The following is a 24,181-nucleotide window of genomic DNA, read 5'->3' on the forward strand; positions in this document are numbered from 1 at the left end:
TATAAATTGAACTCAATTAATTAAAATAAGAAGAATGACAAATATATTATTAAATTAATTAATTATTTTTTTATTTACATTTTAGCTTTGCAAAAGTTACTTGAAAATATTGTTTCATGAATTCGTAATTTATTAATTAATTAATATACTGATAAGAACTATTTTGAAGGAAGGAAAAGCTAATAATTGTTTTTTTGTTAGATAGATAGTTAGTTAGTTAATTTATTGATTAAGATATAAATAATGTGGATGTGTGTGGTAATTAAAATCTTTCAAAATTATGATGTTTGTGCTTAGTTGTAATAATAATATTGTTAGTATAGGTTTTAGGAATAAGCATTATTATTTTTAAATAGAACCTTTAAAATTTATAGGATTATATTTTTAGGAAAGTTATATACTTTACTTGTATCAGTAAATTAAGAAAAAATAGGAAAACATTTAACAAATCCCCCATATTATATTGAGTTCATCATATATTCATAAATAGACAAAAAGTCTTAGAGCATATCAAAATACTATCCAGATTTTTTTATTGAAAGAATACGAAGCAAATAGCTCATAAAGTATACCATCTCCTAATAGAAATCCCTACTTACATATTTTGAAAGGATTTTTAAGCAATAAGCTAATCTCAGTCCGATTCCCTAAATTTCTTCATTTTTTAATTCTTAATCAAGGTTTTTCACATAATGTAATTGTTTTTTAAGAGGTTCCAATAAAAAGGAACTATTTTGATTAACATCTGGATAATCATCTACATAATCCTTCACTTTTTCTACTTCCTACTTGCCTTTTTTCTTTTTACTTTATTTTTTTTTATTATTTTATGATAGACTATTATTGTCATCGTTTTTGTTAGAACCTATTTAAATTATAGAATCCTCTAAGTTTTCTAACACTATTTAGTTACTTAATTCCTCTCCTAGTTCCTCTGAGCTTAATTATATTTCCTTAACTAAATCGTATAGATATGTTGGCTAAAACACATTTAATTCGCTAACTTTTTTCTTATCAACTTTTTACAATTTGAGGTTCCTTTATTATTTTTTAATCTCTGCCAAAGCAAGCTGTTTATTAATACTCTTCTAAATCATTTATTCCACACTTCCATACGTTCTCCTTATTGCCACTACATTTTTTTTCTTTTTTGGTCTTCCAGGCCCTTTCTTTTGTTGCACTTCTTCACTATTCTCTTCTTAATTGTACATTTAAAGTGCATCTTCGTTTTATATTTCTTCTTCAGCTCCATTAATTTTTACATTAGCATTAACTTTAGACCCTGTTTTTGTTTTTTCCTTGTTGTTGTGCTTTTTACTTTATAATTTGCCTATTTCGATTTCTTATTCTTCTTCTTCTTCATCTGCCTATTAATCTTTTGTTCTTTCAAATTTCTTCTGCTGTTGTTTGTTTTTCAATAGTTTCTTTATTTGATTCTAGTTCACTAATCCAGGCTTAATTAGATGCATATACTTTTCTACATAAATTTCTTTCACCCTTTTAGAGCTATTTCTTTTTTATTTATACAACTCTTCTTATTAGTTATCTGAAATTGTATTTATGCTTTCTTGATCACTTTAATTTTCTTCAACATCTTCTTCTTCTTCATCATCAATATATGATTATGAGGAATTTTATGCTAAGTTTTTTAAATCCGACTTATTTTGTTTAGTTTATATTTTACCATCTTTGCTCTTAGATTCTATTTAAATCTTATTTTTTGAAGTTCTCTTTCTCTTTTCATCTTATACTTTCTATTTATTTTATAATTTTTATTTAGAACTTGTTGATCCTGATACTGACTATTCATCATCACACTATGAATTGATTTCTTATCCTTCCTCATCTTTTATTTGTTAATCTGATCTTGCTTCACTTTCTGACTATTCAGATTACCCATCTTACTTTTCATTCTTACTTTTGGCCTCTATAATAATATTAGCAAAACTTAATAAAAGCTATCAATCAAATATAAACACTGTTTTTTTATAAACTAAAATATATACATACCTTGCAATTTTAAAAGTCTTTTTCTTTCCTTGTCAGCTAATACATACAACTTATCCTATCCTAAATTTTCATGTTTTGTTTTTAAATGAGTGTATAAAGCTTAATATGACCCATAGAGTCTTCCACATTTGGGTACTTTGCATTTATATTCCTTCAGGATATCTATCGCTTTTCTTCTATATATTTTTTTCCTACCATTCTCATCTCTTTCTGTTTCACTCTAATTGTCTTCTTCAACGCCATTTTCATCTTCTGTTTGATTACTACTTTAATTAGAGTTTTCTAAGTTAACAGAATTTTCATTTTATGAATCTTCTACTTGCTCTGACCCTTCTTAATCATCATCTGAACCTCCGCTCTGCATTTAGCCTGAATTTTCTGAATCTGTTTGTATTTGACTTTATTCAATAGATTATCCATCTTCCTTATCAGCGCTATTACTGCTCTCTGCTTCTGAAACAGAATTATTTGAAGATAATTATTCAGAATCTTCTTATTCACTTTCATCATTATCAGTCTAATCACTACTATTGCTATTCATTTCAGGGCTTGAATTTTCTTCGTTTTATTCTAACTAAGAGGAAACTTCTGATTGCTAAGCGCTTTCTGCTTCTTAAGAGACTGACTGATTAGTCTCAGATGCATTACTATTTTCTGAATTATCATATTTATCAATTTACTAAGAATCCGATATTTCTTAGTCATGCTCTGAAGGATAGTATTCTTCGGAATTATTTCCATTCTGTTTGGCTGATTTTTTTTTTTAAATTTTTTTTCTAGGCATCTTTTTATCCTGCTGCTGCTCTTTCTAATTAGCTTTTATCTTATTTTTAAGACTTGCTTTCTATTTTAAAACCTTTTGTTTTAAAATATTTATTTTCTTAGCTTTACTTGGTGAATTATTTGAAACCTTTTTCTTCATTATTTAATTTTCTGTGTTTCAATAATTAATCTCTTTATTAGCGCTAAGGGGATATTTTTTAAAAAGCAATTTAGTATATATGCAAATATATATATATAAATATATCTTATTAATTGACAAATGACTATTGTTATATATTGAAATCCATTTATTTTAATGTTATTCTTATTCAAAAATCCTACAATCTTAATTTCAAGGGAAATGTATTCTCTTATTCATCTTATTCTTCTATACAATTTAAATTATTCACTAATTGATTGAAAATTTATTTTCTTAAATTAATTTTACCAGATTTATTTAAGTTTTCCATGAAAATTCAAATGCATTTTAATTATATTAGCTTTTAATAAACATTTTGGTAATTCATTATGATTTACTTAACAACAAATAAAAGAATAATTAAATAAAGATCGATTTGAATATTTTAATATAAGAATAACCAAATTTAACTCTGCTTGCTTAACATAAAAAAATGAAGTGACTCTAAGTTATAATACTATAATAAAATTAATTGTTTGAATGCATTATTTATTTATTTGTGTTTAATATTAAATTATAAATATTTTGCTTTATAAAGTATTTTTTTTATTTATTTATTTATTTATTTATTTAATTATTGAGTATAATTATTTGTGTTTTATAATTCATGTTTTAAGTAAATGTTTTATTTTTTAGTTGTTTGATTTATTTATTTTTTTTGTATGCTAACCTAATTATTCAATTAATCATGGATACTTTTCTTCAAGACCCTTAAAAAAAGGATGTTATAATGCTTCGTCAGCAGTTATTCTATTTTCGGGAAGATATTGTAAACACTTAGTTATTAAATCCATTAAGTTGTCAATATCCTTTATGTAAAAGAACATTTTTCTAAGATTTTAAGGTTCGTATGTCTAAAATTCATCAAATATTTTCTTATCAAATGGTACTCTTTCAGAGAATTTTTAAAATTCTTCCTTAGTGGGAGATCCTAGAACCTTGAATATAGAGAAAAGCTAATCTCCTTCAGTTTTACCTTGGAACAAAGGGAATGTAGTGACAAGTTCTCCTAAAATGCACCCAAAAGCTTTTTAAAAGAAAAATAAGTAAAAATCAATTATAATGCTAATGAATTTATTTAATTACACCACATATCAATTTTCTAATTATATTTTGTTATACAAAGAATCAATTCAGGAGCTCTATAATAACGAGAAACTATATAGGGAGTATTTTTTCCTTTTTCATCTATATACTTAGAACCACCTTTAATCATTAAAACAATTTTTTAATGTCTATTTATTTTATAAATTTAATATACCAAAATCGCATATTTTCACTTTGCCGTCATCATTCAAAAGTATATTATCTCTATATTTTATATATTAAAAGCATCACTTAAAAGGTATAAATAAATAAATGTTCTTACGGTTTTAAGTCACGATGAGCAATGCCTTTTGAGTGAATATATTACAGACCTTTAAGTATTTGGTAGGCATATTCCTATTGATTTAATTATAATTCACTATTTCATTCAACAATTCAAATTTAATAAACTTCATACTTTTACAGTCTGCTCTGGTATTACTTTTTTGCTTTTATTGAATTTAGAAATGTGATCTTCCAAATTATTTTCCATATATTCAAAAACAATATTTTGGATTAGCTTATTATCATCTGTTTTAGAATAATACAAATCCTTTTATAAAAATAAAATATTTAAGTATGTATGATATTTCAACCAAAACTGTCTATTTTAAGCATAAATAAATTAATTCAAATCTATTTTACAATCATTTTCACTACATAATCGCAGTCCTTAATGTCTAAAAGAATTTCGTATTCTCTACTTAGCTTTTTGCCAACTTTCTAAATACGCTTTAGAGCAACAGTCCTTTGGTTGTTGTTATCATATGCTTCAAATACATATCCTATAAACATAATTTTAATGAATAAGTTTGTTAATTTATTTATTGTTTCTTTATCATAATACTCATTAAGTAGCAAGGTTTGATAATGATAATAATTATATAAAGAAGCATAATGAAATTTTTAAAATTGTAAATAAATACAAACATTAATGATGCTTGCTACAGCTTTAAAATATTTATTACCAAAAGAACCTGAACCTATAACTCTTTTTATTTCATAATTGGGTAAAGGAATCATTTTATCTAACTTTAGTAATGGGAATACTTCTATAATTAATTATTTGTTTTTATAATTTAATAATTATGCAAAAGTCTTTGTCTCTTTGTATATAATAAATTAAATTTGAGGGAATTATTTTTTGCTACTTGCAAACAAGCCTTAGCAAATAAATTAATTATTAATTGTATTATACTGAAATTTGTCAAAATTTTTTTGTAGAAAAGCAAACATTATAAATCAAAATTGTTTGCCTAATTTGAAATTTAAATTTTCCACCATTTTTAAATTTTTAATTTTAAAAAAAAACTGAATTGGAGGAAAATATTTTCAATCTCATAATTAATCGGAAAATAAATGGCAAATTTCAGAAGTAAAACAAAACAATTAAAAAAATAGATTTTAGATAAATTTTATAAGTGAAATTTACTATATTAGATTTATGATAAAACCTCTTAAACTTCTTACTCTAGTTTTATTTATTTCTTTAATTATTTGCTAAGATTAGCTTTGAATTTTCATTATAAATAAATATAAACAAAATAATTCAAAAAAAATTAAAAAATATTAATTTCCTCTTGAAAAGAAAAGTAAAGTATAAATAAAAAGTTTTTAAAACCGCGATATGATAAAATGTTTCTATTAGCTCAATAAATTACTTATTGTGTCGTCAGCTAATAGAATAAAAGTATCATTCCTTACAATAAATTTTTAATCAACAAAAGCATTAAATATTTATACTTTACTTATCTTATCATGAATGGATTAGATGGATATTATTTGATTAACCATCATATTAGTTATATCAAACTTCAGTTTTACCACCTCTTTTTAAGATGAAAATTCATCAAATTTAAATAAATCATATATTTATAAAATATAATTAGTATTTTTAAAATAAAAATAGCAACTGAATAGATGAGCAAAGATCGAATCCTAGATGAGCATGAGCAAAAAAAAAATACAAAAATAAATAATAAATAAAAATGAATAAATAAAAATAAATAATTGAATAAAAAATTAAATAAAAATGAATAAATAAATAAATAATTAAAAATTAAAATAAAATGAAAATAAATAAATAAAAATAATATGAATGAATAAAATATTAAATGGATATTTGCTTTTGCCTAAAATTTAAACAAAATAGTTCATAAATTTTTATTTTTCAAAAAATTAAAGCAAATTATTATTTTGCAAGTTTGTTTTTAATTTTGAATTATTTTAATTTTTGTATTTTAGCTATTTTGCAATAATTAATTATCTGATCTTAATTTTAGTTTGAGACTCTTTATACATTTAAGATCAGAAAAAGGTAATAATTTTTTGATATGTATTATTAAAAATCTTAAAATGGTTCCTTTATAAAATAATTAGTTAATCCTTAACTATTTAATTTGCTTTTGTAATTTAAATTATTTTTAAAAAGATAATTTAAAGACTAGAAATAAATAAAATCAATTACTTTTACTATTAATTTTTGTAAAATTATTATAAATTTTTTTGTTGAAATTATTTGAAGAAGAAGAAGAAGAAGAAGAAAGCCTTTGGGATTGAATTCTTACTAATTTTAGATTTTATTAATATTTCTCTTTTTATCATTTATTGACTTTTACTATTATATGAATTATTTCAATTTAAAATCATCATAATTCATAAGCAGCTCTCATTTAATATTCTAATAGTTTATAAGTAAAGTAATAATAAAATATTGCATAAAATATATGAATAATATTTTTAGTAAAATATAAAAATTGCCAAAAATGATGAATTTATTTTAACTTAAAAGTTATTTTAAAACTACCTAAAAACCTACTTATACTATTGGAAACTTATCTTCATAACCGATTTTGTAATAAAAGATTGGGGAAACTTAGATATCTATTGTTAAAAATGATCTAACAATGGAAAATGTTGATGCGATTGGTATTTAAAATATATGAAACATGATTCAGAATTAAATGATTTAATTAAAATATAAATAAAGTAAACGCTGCTAATAACTTTTTAGCACATGGAGGAGGAGTTGCAGGAGCAATTTGCAGAAAGGGAGGAAGGTAATTAATTAAATAACAATACTTTTTAAAAACCCTAAGTTCATTTCTAAATAATTAATAAATAGAATTATACAAAATTAGAGTTATGACATAATAAAAATAAGAAATAGAAGTAATTTGAAATTTATTGAATATCTAATTTATTTAACTTACTTAATGTACTAATACTAAAATTTAATTTACAAGTTGAAAATGGAGAATCAGTCACTACTGAAGCTGGACAACTTCCTTGTAAAAAAGTTATTCATACAGTAGGACCTATTTGGGAAGATGTATTTAATAAATTTTGAAGTAATTTTACAAATGGATTATTTTTAAAAATTAAGGGAGACAGTAATGAAAAAGAAGAGCTAGCTAAATGTATGGAAACAATGTAAATAAATGTACTTCTAATTTAATTATATTTAAATATTTATTTTTGTAACAAAAGTTTAAGAGAGGCTAAATTTTATAAATTAAAATCTATATCTATACCAGCCATATCTTCTGGTATATTTGGATTCCCTAAATATTTGTGCGCCAAAATTTTGCTAGAAGAAACTTAAAAGTATTATAGATATTCAATTCATTTTTTTATAGCTTTTAATTAATTATTTGTCAAATAGGCTATTGAAGTATGATTACTCTAATTAATTTGAAGAAATAAGATTCTGCAACTTTGATAACGAAACAGTATAAGATTTTAGTATATCAATATGACTGATTTTAAATAAATAATAAGGTTTAGGTATTTGCTGAAGAGTTTTAAAAGCAATTTTAGAATAAAGAACCCTAGTAGATTGAATAGCAAAGCAAAAAAAAAAAAGAAAATAATTAAAATGAAGGCCTAAACGAAGATTTTTAGGAAGAACAGAAAGATAATTTGAAAAACTTAGAGAAACCAAAAATCTAAGACCAAGATCTTTCGAATAATAAGGAAAAGCAAGCTTAGAAATCATAGGAAGAAAATGAAATTAAGAAATAAGAAATAAAAGAATACAAAGATAAACATAGTGAAATTTAAAAGGAACAAAAAAATGAAAACCTTGAAAAATTATCAAAAGTAAGAAATATAAATTTTCTATTTAATTTTAATAGAGTTTTTTTTAGAGTAAAAATTATTTTTTTCAATTTTATTATTTGTTTTCTTAACAACTTTAAGAAGCATTAAGAAAGTTTAACTATATTTTAACATAATTTTATTTTATAATTATTAAGCAAAAAGAGTGGATTATTAAAGATGCTAAAAATAATATCTCATAAAACCCTAGCTATGTTAAATAAAATGAAGGAGATCAAGCAATAGATGCTTAATCTTAGTAGTCCTCATAAGTAAAAGGCCAATAGAATAAGGTACAAATACTATACAAAAAAATTTGAATAAAAAAATTAAATATGAAATTAAGGATAACGAAACAAAAGAATGCAAAGATAAACATAGTGAAATTTAAAAGGAAGACTAAAATGAAAATCAAGAATAAAAAAATGAAAACCTTGAATAAGAAGTAAGAATTATAAATTTATTATTTACTTTTATTAGAGTTTTTTTAGAGTAGCAATTATTTTTTTTTCAATCTTATCATTTGTTTTCCTAACAACTTTAAGAAGTTTTAAAAATTTAATTAAATTTTAATGTAAATTTATTTAATAATAATTAAGGAAAATGAGTAGATTATTGGAGATGTTAAAAATAATAACTCATACAAGCATAGCCATGTTAAATAAAATGATGGAGATCAAGCAGTAGATGCTTAATCTTAGTAGTTCTCATAAATAAAAGACCAATCTAATGAGGTACAAATACTAAACAAAAATATTTTGAATAAAAAAATTAAATATCAAATTAAGGATTAAGAAACAAAAGAATGCAAAGATAAACATAGTGAAATTTAAAAGGAAGACAAAAATGAAAATCAAGAATAAAAAAATGAAAACCTTGAATAAGAAGTAAGAATTATAAATTTATTATTTACTTTTATTAGAGTTTTTTTAGAGTAGCAATTTTTTTTTTTTCAATCTTATCATTTGTTTTCCTAACAACTTTAAGAAGTATTAAAAAATTTAATTAAATTTTAATGTAATTTTATTTAATAATAATTAAGGAAAATGAGTAGATTATTGGAGATGTTAAAAATAATAACTCATACTAGCCTAGCTTTGTTAAATAAAATCAAGGAGATCAAGCAATAGATCCTAAATCTTAGTAGTTCTCATAAAAAAAAGACCAATCTAATGAGGTACAAATACTAAACAAAAATATTTTGAATAAAAATATTAAATTGAATTCTATTAATTATATTTAAAATAATTATTTTTACATTAAAAAATTTTCTTTAAATTATGAGTTAAATGATTTTAATTATGCTTAAATAATTGCTCTATGCATATTTAATAAAATTAAATAATTTAATTTAATTTACTCACTAAAGTTAAATTATCTTTTTCATAGATATTTATTTTTAAAAAAAATATTCAAGTATGAAATAATTAAATAAAATTTGATAAAATGTATTGAGTTAATTTATATTAAAATAATTAAAAAGATACTTGGTGAGTCCTAAATTAAAAAAGTGAAACTTTGAAGAACCATGTCTAATAAATTTAATTAAAATTGATTTTAAAATAAAATTATCTAATTATATTAGCTATATTAAAAAAGTAAGTGAAATCATTATTTTATTTCAAATTCTTTAAATTTACAAAAAATAATTTAAATAATACACATTTTATTATTTTTATTTAAAAAATTTATTAAAATCATTTAAAATCTATATCCTTAAGCAAAAGCAATTTACATAGTTTTTGTTTTTATGTTTACAATTTACTTTTAAAAAGATACTCAAATTTTGATAAACCCTCTTAAGTATTTTATTATTTTTTTAACTGGTTTAATTAATTAAAGCATATATTTGCCCATTGTGGAGGGTAGAATTAATATTTTTTTCTTCAGCAGACAATTTAGGTTTTGTTTATGCTCAAAATATAAAAATTTTTTAACAGCTTAAAACTGCACCTTCTGTTAGGTTAATAATGTAACTCTAAAAAATTTTCTTGATAATATGAATTCATGTTTAAAAATAAATAAAAGAAGGAATGAATGAATACATATATATAAATTTGCACTAGAATAGCTAAATAAATCATTAATTATTTTATTCAAATTTATTTAATTTTTGAAAGTATTATTTGAAGTTAAACGTAGTTTGTTTTTACTCATTCCAAATTAATGTATTAAAATCTTTCAATTTTTCTATTCTAAAACAAATACCATTTATATGATTGTTATTTTTATATTTATATTTTACTTTTAAAGAAATTAACTCTGCTTCCATTAATTTAAAATTTTCAGTCATCTTAGATTTAAGTGTTTCTTCAAAAAGTTTACTGCTATCAGAAATAAGAGTGTTAAATAATAATTTATAATCTGGGTCACCATTAAATATGTGTTCAGGAAAATCTTTCCTTAAATCATCAATATACTTTTTCTTAATATATTCTATTTCTTTAAAGTCTTATGCTATACGATCAAAGATTTTTAACACATTTAATTCAATACTCCTTAAATTTGCTAGCTCTTTACTTCTTTTAATATTTAAAAATGAAAATTGTAAGACGCAAACTAAGAATTCTATAATTTTTGCATTTTCAAGGTTATATTGCAAGTAAATATCATCTTTTGTAAATTCCAAAAATAATTCCTTCAAAGCTATTGATAAATTTCTGTACTAAATAGCCTCTTCACCAATGATAAAACTATCAGCTAAATGCTCATACCCTTATAGCTACAACTATTATTTGATTTGGTCTTTCACTTTTTACAAATTCAAAAATTCATTTTATTCAGATTACCAATTCAACAAATTTTAGGTATTTTGAATCTAATTCTGTTATTACTGCACCACATTAATCTAGTTTTATGCTTAGCTTTATATTACCTTATTTTAAAAATTGCTTTGTTGTTAATTATATTATGTCTGCTATTACTATTACTAATATTAGTCAACAATTCTTTATTAAGCTACTTGTTAAGTTATTTACTAAGGTTAAGTTACTATTCCCTATTAACTTTATGGTTATGCTTAATTCTGTATCACTTAAAACTAATAAAAATTTTAGCTGTTAAGAGGTGCTTAATTTTATTTTTATTGCATTTAAGGGATATAGTTTTGAGTTCGTTACATTTACATGTTATCTTGCAAAATATTTTACTAAGATGGAATAATCATTTATTATCCTGATTTAGAATTATTAGGATAAGTCTAATACTAAATATACTATTAAGATTAATTAGTCTATACATTTTGGTAAGCATTGCTTGAGATCGTTTATTACGAACTGATTGTTTATTATTATTGAGGATTAATTAATTAATTATTCATTTCGTTTATAAAATTGAAGTTATTTTAGGAAAGGAATTATTAGCTTTAATTGTTTACTAATGGATTTTAATTGAATTAAATTTAATTATTTTGTTCATACTGAAGTTTAGTTTGAAGCTATTTTCTTAATACTTGCCAAGTAATTCTATCACGAGGAAACTTATTTTGCATTTCATTAAATAATTAACCTAAGAAAATATCTTCCTTTAATGCTTAATTATAATTTCTAAATTCATACAAAAAGCGGCCTAAGCTAAACATATCTGAGGCATTTAAATCGATTTATTGAGAGTTATAAATTTCGGGTGCAACAAAATAAGGTAGCGCAAGTTGTTAATTTGGATTTTAGTTATTTAATTAATTGTTATGTTGATCAACTATTTGTAGATAACATTTGTTTAAATCTGGAGATTCCCAATTATCTCTAAAGCAAATTTTAATATCTTGGCTGTCTATAGAATTCATAAGTAGGATATTTTCATAATTTAGACAGTTGTGAGATTTAAATATAATATTTTGGCTGAAGGTATTAAGATAAGCTTCAACAATTTTTAACAATAGCTGCATAACATTACAAACAGATTAAAATCTTTTGTTTTGCAATGCTTCTAAAAGATTACATTCATATCTATGAGTAGCAATATAGCAAAATTTACCTGTTTAATAAATTTTTTCTACTTACAAAAGATTCAAATCGGGTCTCTAATCTAATAACTACTTTACTTGAAATATATAATTCATATAATCTTAAAAATGATTATTTTCTTTTTTAATTTTAATCATGAGCAATTTTTCATCTGTCATATTGTAAACAGAAATAATCTAATTTGAGTACCTTAACTGATTTTTAAAGTAAGTATACTCTTTAATAGTCTTTGTTTTACTCATTCTACTTAGCTTCTATTTGAATACTAGCTTAACCTTTCTATTTTAATTCTAAAAGTATAAAAAATGGCTATTCTTTGTATGTTCCTTAACTATTAATGATTTTATCCTATTTATTGAAATGTGATCTATCTATCTATCTTTAAACTTATTTATTTCCTTATCAAAAAATTAATAGATTTCAATAATATTCTAATTATTTTTATATTTCAAAAAATTTACAAATTTTATTTTTTAATAAGAGAAATTTACAAGCATAAAAGCTAGCTCAGCTTAATCGGGCTACTGTTTTCTTCTTCATAAAAGAATAAGTATTTTCTAAATAAATCTAAAAATACAAAACTAAAAAAATAATTTTAAAATTTTAAAAACTCAACCTTAATAAAAGTAAATCAAAAATAAAAAGATAAAAAATATGCTTTGAAAAAAAGAATTAGATTTGATAAAATTAAATAAAATGCTTGCCAAAATCATTATAATTTATTATATTTATTGGTTAATTTTGGAATTACTTTTAAGACTTATGAACAAAAATTTATTTTTTTTTATTTATTTATTTATTTCATTGCTTAATTTCTTGCAATAATTTGGAAATTTTGTGACCTATAAAATTAAAACGAATAAAAATTAATAAATAAAATTCATCAAAAATAAAAATAGTAGAAGGTAACTCACATAAATTTCTAAAGGCCAACAATTATATTAATTAGCTAATTAATTAATAAATATTATAACACTTAGTACAGTAAGTATATAAATAAATAAATAAAAATAGGTCAAATAAAATGTCACAAACTGAAAACATCCTTGATAAAAAGCAAAATACAACTAAACAAGGCATCGATCATAGTAAATTTTACGAATGGTCTAAGCAATTCTAGTATATTTCCTCTTATTAATCTAACAGCTCAGATGTATTTGATTAGCATTTTATTGTTTATTTTATTTAATTTAGCATCAACAATAATATATTAATTACATAGAAACCTAATGAGCTTAGAAGCGATGCAATTTAAGGGTACAAAGGATTCATTCCTTAAATATAATCTAACAATATGTTTGGTCAAACCTTCAGTAGATCTGCTAGATAAGTGCTAGCTTCTAATGTATCCAACAATCCTTTTAAACTAAGTTCTACTGGACACAATAGTCTTCGCCACAGTATCTTATTAACTTATCTAATAAATCAAAATTTATAGAAAATAGCATATCTTAATAATTTAAATTCAAAATGCTAAATTAAGTATTATACCAAAATATTTTTATATTATATAGACTATGCAGATTAAAGCCTCAATGCTTTTACTCATAAATTTGGAGCAACTACAATCTAGAAGAATCACCCTTCTTTGGAGGTATTTATATTTTAATTTAATAAAACTTTGCAAAATTAATCATACAATAATAATAAAAATAGAGCAATCTAAAATAGTCTCTTTACAAATAATAATTTTCAAAACCAGTTTTTAGCAATGAAAACAATTAAGATTTTAATGCTGATGACTTGAATGGCAATAATAACCTCTCTAAAAAAACAATTCTATCAGGATTTATGAAAAATAATTCAATAGTTGGATTTAAAGAGTGTCTTGATTCCTAACTTCAATTAAAGGACTGTAATTAACTATTCAAAGACAAATAAAAACTATATTTTAAAATATTTATTTTTTTTATTTAGCTAAAAGCGAATACAACGATAAGTTTTAATCTAAAAATAGAATCCATAGAGATACTTCTATATTCCATATTAGAAATAAAAGTCAAATCATCATTCCTGCTTGAAATATAAAATTTATATTTTCTAATTTAAGTTTATTCCTCATTAATAGTAAATTGTTAGTAAATTCGATTATATTTATTCTCTGTTATACAACATATAATAATGCATGTATATAATTTAAGTATGTATACTTCGATTTCAAAATAAAGACTTAAAAAATAATTATTTGGGTATAAATATAAACTTGTTGAATATTAAATAATTCTTTAAAAATACTAAAAAAATTTAATTATTTTAAACCATTATTGATGCAAAGTATTTCTTATTTGATTGATTATCCTAAAGACATTGACATTTAAATAAATTGATATATATTTTTATTTAAAATGATAGAATCACTTAAATTATTAATAATGTTTTTTTTTTAAAGTTTTTATATTTATTCAATACAAGGAAGGTAATATTTTAAATATTACTTTTATAATAAATACATAAAATTATTTTTTTGATAAATAAATAAATATGAATATATTATGCAATTATATAACTACCTCGATTTAAATTAATTTTTATAAAGGTTAAAATTTTTCTTTTAATAAGTTTCAAAGTTATTTGCTGTTTTGTTGAAAGTTATCGCTTAGATCAATATTTTCAGTGTATTTGTATTTTTTAATCCTGATTGAGTTTGGACTTCCTTCTCTACTATTAACAGTTTAAAATTCACTTATGACTCCTTTGTTTGTTTTTATTGGTAAAACTTTTATCCTACATCCTCCTGGACTCCCTGCTCTACTTCCCTTTGACTTAAGAGAAGCTCTGCTATCGCCTTTTTAATAATTAATTATTAATAAAAAAAATTATATAATAAATTAATACCATTCATTTATTGATCAGGTATATAATATGAGTCACTATCAAAAGTATTTATATTTTGTGTATTATAGAAAGCTTACATTTGTTTATTTATGGAACTGTTACTTAAAACATTATTTTAACTGTTGTTTTACATATTGAAATTTTAATTTGGTTATTATATATGATTATTATTCAATTTCTTAGAACTATCTCTTTAATTTATACTGACATTTTAACTACTTTTTAAGCTATTATTTAACTAAGATATGTTATAGTTATTGTATTCAATTGCTTTAGGGAATTTAAAGCTGTTATTTTATTTTATCCTTATAGAGTTGGGAGAAGAACTTGAATATTTTACTCTTTAGCAAGTAGGACTGTTATTTATATTAACAAGCTAACTAAGTTTGTTTTCATTTTCTTCTTTTAGGGTAGTCTAATTACCTTGTTTATTTATAAACTGTTTATATTTGTATTTTTCTGTTTCAGAATATTTTCTTTTAGTTTACTATTATACTTGTTCTGTTAGATTTTAACTAAAATTACTTCTAACTGTATTTTCGCTTGAGTGTTGATTACGAATAGATAAAAAGTTCGCAGTGATATTATTTGAGTCTTATTAATTAAATTTTTATCCAAATTTAGCAGTTTCGTTAAATATTTGCTCTATAAAAAAATTAAAAAAATTAAATTAGTTCTTAAAGAATTTCAAATTGATTAATTTTTAAAAATTGAAACAAAATGCTTTTTAAATGAAAACAATATTTATTACGCATGTCATCTTTTAATATATCTGCAAAGAGCTAGTTTTTATATTTATGGGTATTCTCATATTCATTTTAATTTTTGCAAAATTTTAGTTCATCAACATAATTTTCGTAGGTATAATTATAGGCATTATTAAGTTTTATTTATTGATATTATTAATTAGGATTATTTCTACTTTTTATTAGGCTGCTGCTTCTACTTTTAATTAGAGGATTTATATTAATATTTCTGTTGTAAATAGTATTGTTAACAAGTGCACCTTTATTTTCTTTTAGATATGGAGTATTAAAGTATATTTCTTTGCTAGTATAATTAAATAAATTATTTTAATAAAAGTAGCTAAAACTAACTAAAAAAAATAAGTAAATCAATATATGATAACAAATCTTAATTGAAACTTAATTAACTTATCTTTTTTTTGAGGTTAAATTGATAGTACTTAAAAATGTTCTTGGTCCTAAAATTATTTATTTGCCATTTTTTACTAGTTCTATAATTTTAATAAGAAATTTATAATGATTTTTAATGATGTATTTTATATTTACTTGGTTATAATGTACAATGTTTTCCATTTTTTATTGGTTCTAATTACATTACTCTATTTTTTTATCTTGAAAAAAACTATTCTATTAATCAGCTGGCTAGATTTAAGCTTTTTTTTATCTCACGATTGGTTTTTATGGAGCTTATTCTTAAAAATCTTGACAATCAATATTATTTATCTTCATTTAATGTTAGTTATTTTAGGATTTTTTATCTTTATTTTGGAGGTTTTATTAGGTAAATTTTTTATTAACTTTATACAGGTTAACATTTTTGAATAGATTATCTGATTGCTTTATGTTAATGTGTAGTTAATCGTGTTGTCCCTCTAATTGTAAATATTTGATTCCTTTTTTATACAAAAATGAGAATGATTAAATTTTGGGTAGCATAGATATGTGTAATCAATCAATTCTCTTTAAGATATTACCATTGCTAAACAAACTTTGCGATTCAATCATCGTACCAAATTTAATTTTAAGAAAGCCTGTAGTTTACTTTCTTAACTTAATTATCAAATTAAAAGTAGAAGAAAAAATATATAAAAGCTTTGATTTTCACTTTTTTAAAGGTAAAGAGAATTGCAAAAATAATTATAAAAACTTATGCTAATCAATTAATTTGCTTTATATGTTAACTGACTTCTTTGCTTTTATGTAGAAGCAAAGAGCTTAATGATTTAACCTTATTTTTGATTAATAATGGAAATGCTTAATATTGCACACATGTTAATAGCATTATTAATTTCAAGTTATAATAAAAGAAGTATTTGATGTTTCGTTTTTTTATAATAATAATTTTAACATAATCCAAATTTAAATATTTAATTAGTAATAATTGACAAAAAATAAACTTAACTTTTTATCTTATAAAAGAAAAATTAATTATTCACCTGAGTTACTACACAAATATCTAATGTAATCTTCCTTAATACTCAAATTTATATCAACCATCAAGGAAATTTTGCTTTGCAAACAATTAAATAAATATTTGCTATTTAATTAATTTCTAATTAAGTTATTTCAAAAAAAATAAATTAAGGAATATAAACATTCATAATATTTAAAATGTTGAAGCAAATAAAATTCTATTTTATATGAAAGTTTTTATTTTTAAAACTGCTTCATTTTTTTTAGCATTAGCATTTAATTTAAGGATTTAGCTTCCATTTAAAGAATAACTTTTGTTCTAATAGCGTTTTAAAAATCAAGCAGTTACAAGTAGTTGCTGAAATAGAATTTTTTTATTAATAATAATAAAATATTTAATAAAAAATGTAAAGATAGAGATTTACTACTTTTTACAGTGATTTTTAAATAGTCGTAAAGTAAAAAAACTTAGGGAAAAAGGAATTAATAATCTTTACAGAACTTATATTAATGAATAAATAATTTATTATTGGTAAAATTTTGTTTTAAACTTTTTTAACAAGGGTTTGTTTGTTTGTTTGTTTGTTTGCTAGCTTGTTTTATATGATCTTCAAGCTTATTAAAATGAAACATAAAATAGATAATTAAAAGAATATGCAATCAATCATAATCTTTTAATGATAGTGATGCAATTATCAAAAAATATTATTAATAAATTAATGAATTCAATAAAACCACCTTCAAAAAAATTAAAATTACTTGATAGAATTCATATATTTCTATTAATAAGCGCATATTATATACACATTAATTAATATTTTCTGGATATTGATATTTATTTCTCCACTACTGAAATCCAAGCATAAAATAAGCTCTTTTTTGTGAAAATTATAAAAAATTAATAGCTTTTAGATATTTAATAATAAAGTAAATAATAGTTATATAAGCATTCAATTTTTAGAATAAAGGGGACTTATCATCATTTTTATCACAATAAAAACCTTAGAATACAGCAACAAACATTAAAAAGCTACTAAGGCAAATCAAATTAAACCAACATATTTAACATTACCTAACTGATAAGACTAGGAGAATTTTAATTTTAACGAATCAATTAAATAAATAATCATAATTCAAATGGGTTGTGCTAATGTGAGAGGTGTTTAAAGTCCTTCAAAATAAGGTAATAAAGTCGTTCCTTTAGATGAAAAGCCTGCTATTTCAGTCTCAAAGGAAGATCCTTAAACCAATTGTAATAATAATGTTACACAGAATACTCATAATCAAGAAATCAAAAAAGAGTAGTAAGATGATTAGAAGAAGCATTACATACCAAACCAAGTAATAAATGAAAAAAAAAAAACAAAGCATTATTTTAAATATGAAAAGACAAAAAGAATATTAATTTCTATTTTCAATAAAAGAAAAAAAGAGTAAAAGAAACTGTTACTATGAAACAGGCTACAGATGAAGAGGTATTTTATTTTTAAATTTTGTTTCATTTAATTTAAATGGCTTTTTTAAAGAAGTTCTATTCACAGTTTTATCAATCAATATGTTTAATTGAACTTTAAACCTCAATATTTTGTGTATAGTTTTAATATTACAATATAGATATTTTCCATACTTTATCCTTAAAGTAAATTGACTAACAAAAATAAAGATTTATAATAATAGTTAGTAATATATATAATTCAATTATTAAAATAATTAAAAGGGAAATAAAATGATTAATAATTATGTTTTCCTTGATACTTTGGGTAGAGGATCTTTTGGTAAAGTTAAGCTAGCAGTTAATAGAGGTGATACTAAATAAACTAAGTTTGCTATTAAGATTTTTAAAAAGAGTTTTCTTAAGAGAAAACGTGAATATTACCGTGATAGTGGCGGAGGTAATTTCAATTATTTTATATTTTCAATTTAATAAATATGACTTTAATAAAAACGAGTATTCACATAAAATACTGAAAAAAATTAAAGCATCAGTAGATTATTTGGAATTTAAAATTATATTTAGTTAAAATTTTCAATTTAATTAAATTCAAAAATAATATTAAATTTAAATTGTTTTATTTATTTGTTTAATTTTAAAAAATAATAATTTGAATTCTTTTAATTATTTAATATCACTTTAATTTAACATAAATTATTAAATCATAAATAGCTATGAAGTATAAAGATGCTCTTGACAATGTAAAAAAAGAAATTGCCATCATGAAAAAGCTACGTCATGCTAATGTTGTTAGGCTATATGAGGTTATTGAAAACCCAGATAATGATAAGCTTTATATGGGTATTTAATTATTTTATATTCATTTTATTCATTAATTGATAATCTAAAACCTCAATAAATATCTTCTATTTTTAAAAGTAATGCCAATATCTCCTACATATTTTAACAATTTTTACCCTCTTTTAAAAATCTTAATTCAAAGGTTTTTTTATCAAGGTTTTAGAGTAATTATAATTTTGTTGTTTTACTTAAAAAATAATTATCAGCATCAATCAATTTATTAATTAATCAGTTAAAAGCTTGAAATTTCATTTAAAAAGCCAATACATTAAATTAAAAAACGGCTTAAAATTTATTTTTTATATCCAGTAAACAAAACTAGTTTATTTATTCCAACACATTAATATCATCATTACAAATAATGTTTAATTTAATCTAAAAGTTTGAAAAATAATTGAAGTACTTTCTTGATTAATTGGTTATTTGAAAAACACAAAAACTACAAAATTCAAATGAATTTTTATTTTTTTTAATACTAAAAAATATTTTAATTTTTTTTTTAGTAATTGATTATGCATAAGGTGGCTAACTGATAGAATGGGATGATGACGAAGAGAAATTTTTCTTTTGCAATTAAAGCTAAAATGAAGCTTATACTGAAGATTATTTAAGGGAGTTATTTAGAGGATGCATTAAGGGTCTAAGCTATTGTAAATTTATATCAGATTATAAAATAATAATATAATTAACTTGTAAAATAGTACATAATAATGGTATCATTCATAGAGATATAAAACCTCAAAATATTCTTCTTGACTCAGAAGGAAGACCAAAATTAGCAGATTTTGGTGTCTCTACTGTAAGTGAAACAGAAACTGTATCTGGCAATGAAGGAACTTACTATTTCATGCCTCCAGAAGCTTTGAGTAAGGAAAATAGCAAAGAAGGATATAATGGAAAGAAGGCAGATGTGTGGTCATTAGGTGTTACTTTCTTTTGTTTTACATTCCTAGAAATTCCTTTCTAAGGTTCTAATCTTTAAGAAATATTTGAAGTTATTAAATAGAAAGAGTATTTTAATATTTTTCCATTTTTTACAAAATTATAATTAAATTTTAATATAAAGTTTAGCTTTTCCTTCTCATAGAGAATGTAGCGATGGATTAAAAGCTTTATTTACAAAGATGATTGAAAAAGATCCAACTAAAAGAATTTCTTTAACCTAGCTTAGTGAAGATCCGTGGTTAAACTTAAATGCCAAGAAAAATCTTAAAGAGGAAATGTAAAAATATTATTAATATTTAGAAATAAAGCTAAACATTTTTATAAAAAAATAGTGAAGAAGGTAATGTACTAGCTTAAGTTAATGAATAGGATGTTGAAAATGCTGTATAAATATCTACAGTAGTGAAAATAGTAATTTTTTAAATATATAATAAATATTAATTTAAATCAAATTTTATTTTAAGAAAACATGGCTTGCAAGATGGAAAGAGAATCATAATGGAAAAGGTAGTATGGAACTAAAGTAATAAAATAGTGGAATAAAAACAACTATAAAACCATCTAATAGTAATAACTCTCATGAATGAAAGAATAAATACTCGGCAAAATTTAAAACTTTAGAATCAATCAATTAATTTCATTAACAAATTAATTAATTAATTAACTGACTAACTAACTAGTAATAATATAAAAAATAATTTCTATCAAATAATATTAAAATAAAGCTCATTCATAATAAAATAAACATTAATCCAATACAATCGATCTTCTTTAATTTATTTACAATAATACTTTACTTACAAAATTAAATAAAATTATTTGAGTCCATCTATCTTATCCTATCTGTGTAATCAGACTAATAAAAACTGCCAATATAGAAATAATACGTATATTTAGGTTCTTAGATATCTATCAAAAATTTAATATTTGCAATAGCAATGATACTAACATGGTCTTCGATATATAGACCTACCTATCTCTCTGTCTATCAATTCAACCTAAGTAGTAATTCTATCTATAAACCTAAATTAAAATTTTCTTAATTTTATAAAATGAATTTACTTTCTACTGATACTACAATAAATTAGATATTAGAAGTTTATATTATACTTTTTATAATTTAATTGCACTCACTTTTCCATACATAAATGTTGTCCTGATTACTCTAAGATTTTATTTGAATTTTCCAAATTTCTAAATATATCAATCAAAAAATTATTCATTAAGTTACCAATTGAATTTTAAATAAATTTATATGTTTAAGTTAAAAACCTTTATCCAAAAATATTTTAATTTAAAATTCAAGAATGAATTCAAGATAAGTTGAATTTATTTAAAAATTTTTTAATGGGATATTTTAACTAACTCAAATGTAAAAATGATAAAATAATTTATTTAAGTAATTGATTATTTATATTGTTGATAGTATTTAAAGCAATGCATTTTATTTAAGATTATTTCAAATTATGATGTGATTCTATGTTTTTCTGAAGAAATTTCTTTGATTAATATTTAAGGATATTAGATTCTAAGTAGATGATTATAAATTGAAACAAGTGAATCTAAATTAAATTAAATTTATAGTAAATATAAAGATTATACTCTACTTGCTATTTTACAGTTGTTTATATATATTAGCAGAAATGAAATAAAGGATTAATATTTTGTTATAGGGAAATTAAGTCAAATATTATTTTGCAAGAGCATTTAATAAAGGGCAGGTTTAAAAAGACATCAGCTAGAAGTTGAATGAAAAAAAGAAGAAAACTGAAGAGTAGAAGAAGATAGAAGGAGCCATTTTACATGATAAGGAAAGTAGAAAAGAAAAGGATTCTGAAGAAATAGATTAGTTATTTATGGCAAAATGTCATTTAGATGTTTAAAGATTCCCAGAAAAAGCTTTAAAAAGAGCTTAGCAAGTATTTTCTAAGTATCCTCATAAAGAACTGAGAGAAATGGGAGTTAATTTTATGAAAATGTATTAATAAATGCATGCTGTAGAAAAACCAAGCGATATTAGTTAAACTGAGTTATTTGCAAATACAGATCAATTGCTATAATCAAGCGATAATCCTGAATAAATCATTTACTTAAGAAGAAGCGAAGAAACTTAAGAAGAAATGGATGAAAAGGTGAAATTAAAAAGAAAATTAAAAGCTGAAAAAGCTTAAAATAACAAAGATGAAGAAACTCAGCAAGAGAAAGATTAAAATTCTACTGAATAAGAAAGCGATGATTTGGTAGATTTAACAAAAGACGAGCCTAAATTTAAAAGTAATGCAAATAACAATATCAAACTGAGTTTATTTGAATACAGTTAAAATTCTTCTGTTGCTTACTTGTTGAGAAAAGCCCCTCACACTTTTTCTGTTGCTTGTAGAATATTAACTGAAATTAGATACAGGATGCCTAATTTTAATCCTCAAACTTTTTTAGATTTTGGTGCTGGTTTAGGTAAAATTTATCTAAAATAATTTCTTTATCTTGTTAAAATTAAATTATTTTTAAAATGTTTAAAATGAATTAAATTGAATTTTATGATTTAATATGAAGACTTATTCAAATTAAATGATTTTAAATAAAATATATAATCCACTTATTGTCAGAGTAAAGTTTTTTAAATTTTTGGAATAAAGGGATTAACTTTTGAGACTCTTACTTTTATCTAATAAATTCATTTTAAAATAAAGGCAGTGGAAGTTTGGCTTTTTAAGATATTTTCCCAGAATGTAAGAATATAGTTGCATGTGAACCTTCAAAGAATATGAGAAAGCTTGGAAAACATATGACATAAGATATTCCAAATTTAGTTTATGTTGAAAATTTAGCTTAAACAATATCTTTACCTTATGCAGTAGAGTTCGATATTGTATTTATATCACACGTTTTACAAGAAGTTCCATCAGTTGAAGGTAAAATTTTACAATTTTTGACTCTTTTTTCTTATTTTTCATAATAAAATTTAGCTCGTAAGCTCATTATCGATAGTTTGTGGAATAAGGTCAAAAAAGGAGGTATTATGATTTTTGTAGAAAATGGAACTCCTAAGGGTTTTAGATTTGCTCATGATTTTAGAAGATATATATTAGAAAATAAAAAAAGTGATGATCCCTATATTGTTGCTCCTTGTCCTCACTAAGGACCATGTCCTTTGGCTGCTAAAGCTGACACTTGGTGCCATTTTGAATAAAAAGTAGGAAAATACCCAAAGTCTGTTTTCTCAAAGTTGCCTACTGAAAAATAATTTGACAATGAAAAATTCTGCTTTATGGTGATACAGAAAGGAGTTAAATAAGAAGAAAGAGATGAAGATAATTCACAAACTTTTGCAGAAAAATCTTTCTTCTGGGATAGAATTCTTTTCCCTATAATGAGGAGATCCAAACATTTCGTATATGATTTATGTACACGAGATGGAGATTTCGAAAGAAGAGTAACTGCTAAATCACATGGAGATGAAGAATATAAAACTATCAAAAAACTTTCATGGGGTGATTTGTGGCCTTTTTTCAAAAGAATACCTAACAAATTTAGAAAAGAAGGACCAAAAGGACCAAGATTGTGGTGAGAAATTAAATTAAAATAACCATTTAAAAATATAATTAGATTAAATTAATTCATTCATTCACTTTACTACTTTTAAATTCTTATACAAAAATAAAAAATAAAATGTTAATGTTTAATATAAGTTAATTTATATTGAAACAAATGTTGATATTTTAATTCTATGATATTAATATAAATGAAAGTGTTCAATAGAGGCTTTTATATGGCGGCAATAAATGATTTTGTTAATTTGAAAATTTTGTTTATTTACTTAAAAACATTT

General features: G+C 22.1%; 9 protein-coding genes across 9 annotated transcripts; 5 read left to right on the forward strand and 4 right to left on the reverse strand. All coding sequences in view use genetic code 6, as the record gives it.

Annotated features, from left to right (window-relative positions):
• Window positions 1-272: 272 nt before the first annotated feature.
• Window positions 273-2,932, reverse strand: TTHERM_01016010 (zinc finger, C2H2 type family protein, putative; the record flags this gene model as incomplete). The annotated part of the gene is made up of 2 exons (XM_001030761.2): window positions 273-1,927; window positions 2,011-2,932. The coding sequence occupies 2 exons, from the start codon at window positions 2,930-2,932 to the stop codon at window positions 273-275; spliced, it is 2,577 nt and encodes an 858-aa protein (XP_001030761.2).
• Window positions 2,933-3,657: 725 nt separating this feature from the next.
• Window positions 3,658-5,080, reverse strand: TTHERM_01016020 (cyclin-dependent kinase-like Serine/Threonine kinase family protein; the record flags this gene model as incomplete). The annotated part of the gene is made up of 7 exons (XM_001030762.3): window positions 3,658-3,998; window positions 4,058-4,177; window positions 4,233-4,282; window positions 4,341-4,414; window positions 4,476-4,610; window positions 4,703-4,842; window positions 5,026-5,080. The coding sequence occupies 7 exons, from the start codon at window positions 5,078-5,080 to the stop codon at window positions 3,658-3,660; spliced, it is 915 nt and encodes a 304-aa protein (XP_001030762.3).
• Window positions 5,081-6,720: 1,640 nt separating this feature from the next.
• On the forward strand, window positions 6,721-8,475 carry TTHERM_01016030 (appr-1-P processing enzyme family protein; the record flags this gene model as incomplete). Its single annotated transcript, XM_001030763.4, has 9 exons — window positions 6,721-6,985; window positions 7,047-7,116; window positions 7,182-7,228; window positions 7,303-7,388; window positions 7,443-7,489; window positions 7,547-7,663; window positions 7,722-7,788; window positions 7,838-8,158; window positions 8,314-8,475. The coding sequence occupies exons 1-9, from the start codon at window positions 6,784-6,786 to the stop codon at window positions 8,473-8,475; spliced, it is 1,119 nt and encodes a 372-aa protein (XP_001030763.4). The 5' UTR covers window positions 6,721-6,783.
• A 15-nt stretch (window positions 8,476-8,490) lies between these two features.
• TTHERM_001016039 (hypothetical protein) lies at window positions 8,491-9,669 on the forward strand (the record flags this gene model as incomplete). The annotated part of the gene is made up of 5 exons (XM_012799904.1): window positions 8,491-8,600; window positions 8,755-8,889; window positions 8,944-9,042; window positions 9,198-9,332; window positions 9,639-9,669. 5 exons carry the CDS (start codon window positions 8,491-8,493, stop codon window positions 9,667-9,669), a joined length of 510 nt encoding a protein of 169 aa, XP_012655358.1.
• Window positions 9,670-10,308: 639 nt separating this feature from the next.
• TTHERM_01016040 (kinase domain protein) lies at window positions 10,309-12,278 on the reverse strand (the record flags this gene model as incomplete). Its single annotated transcript, XM_001030764.2, has 2 exons — window positions 10,309-10,350; window positions 10,401-12,278. The coding sequence occupies 2 exons, from the start codon at window positions 12,276-12,278 to the stop codon at window positions 10,309-10,311; spliced, it is 1,920 nt and encodes a 639-aa protein (XP_001030764.2).
• A 689-nt stretch (window positions 12,279-12,967) lies between these two features.
• On the forward strand, window positions 12,968-14,141 carry TTHERM_01016050 (hypothetical protein; the record flags this gene model as incomplete). The annotated part of the gene is made up of 5 exons (XM_001030765.2): window positions 12,968-13,273; window positions 13,343-13,520; window positions 13,635-13,714; window positions 13,777-13,975; window positions 14,038-14,141. Exons 1-5 carry the CDS (start codon window positions 13,145-13,147, stop codon window positions 14,139-14,141), a joined length of 690 nt encoding a protein of 229 aa, XP_001030765.2. The 5' UTR covers window positions 12,968-13,144.
• Window positions 14,142-14,681: 540 nt separating this feature from the next.
• On the reverse strand, window positions 14,682-16,430 carry TTHERM_01016060 (hypothetical protein; the record flags this gene model as incomplete). Its single annotated transcript, XM_001030766.2, has 5 exons — window positions 14,682-14,905; window positions 14,956-15,600; window positions 15,707-16,005; window positions 16,110-16,192; window positions 16,248-16,430. The coding sequence occupies 5 exons, from the start codon at window positions 16,428-16,430 to the stop codon at window positions 14,682-14,684; spliced, it is 1,434 nt and encodes a 477-aa protein (XP_001030766.2).
• Window positions 16,431-18,251: 1,821 nt separating this feature from the next.
• Window positions 18,252-20,939, forward strand: TTHERM_01016070 (Serine/Threonine kinase domain protein; the record flags this gene model as incomplete). The annotated part of the gene is made up of 9 exons (XM_001030767.3): window positions 18,252-18,455; window positions 18,539-18,589; window positions 18,832-19,006; window positions 19,279-19,407; window positions 19,911-20,057; window positions 20,109-20,418; window positions 20,474-20,629; window positions 20,685-20,763; window positions 20,817-20,939. 9 exons carry the CDS (start codon window positions 18,252-18,254, stop codon window positions 20,937-20,939), a joined length of 1,374 nt encoding a protein of 457 aa, XP_001030767.3.
• Window positions 20,940-21,995: 1,056 nt separating this feature from the next.
• On the forward strand, window positions 21,996-23,920 carry TTHERM_01016080 (small ribosomal subunit Rsm22; the record flags this gene model as incomplete). The annotated part of the gene is made up of 3 exons (XM_001030768.2): window positions 21,996-22,806; window positions 23,043-23,264; window positions 23,319-23,920. The coding sequence occupies 3 exons, from the start codon at window positions 21,996-21,998 to the stop codon at window positions 23,918-23,920; spliced, it is 1,635 nt and encodes a 544-aa protein (XP_001030768.2).
• Window positions 23,921-24,181: the final 261 nt, after the last annotated feature.

The sequence above is a fragment of the Tetrahymena thermophila genome (genome assembly GCF_000189635.1).
Source record: "Tetrahymena thermophila SB210 genomic scaffold scf_8254410, whole genome shotgun sequence".
Taxonomy (NCBI): domain Eukaryota; phylum Ciliophora; class Oligohymenophorea; order Hymenostomatida; family Tetrahymenidae; genus Tetrahymena; species Tetrahymena thermophila.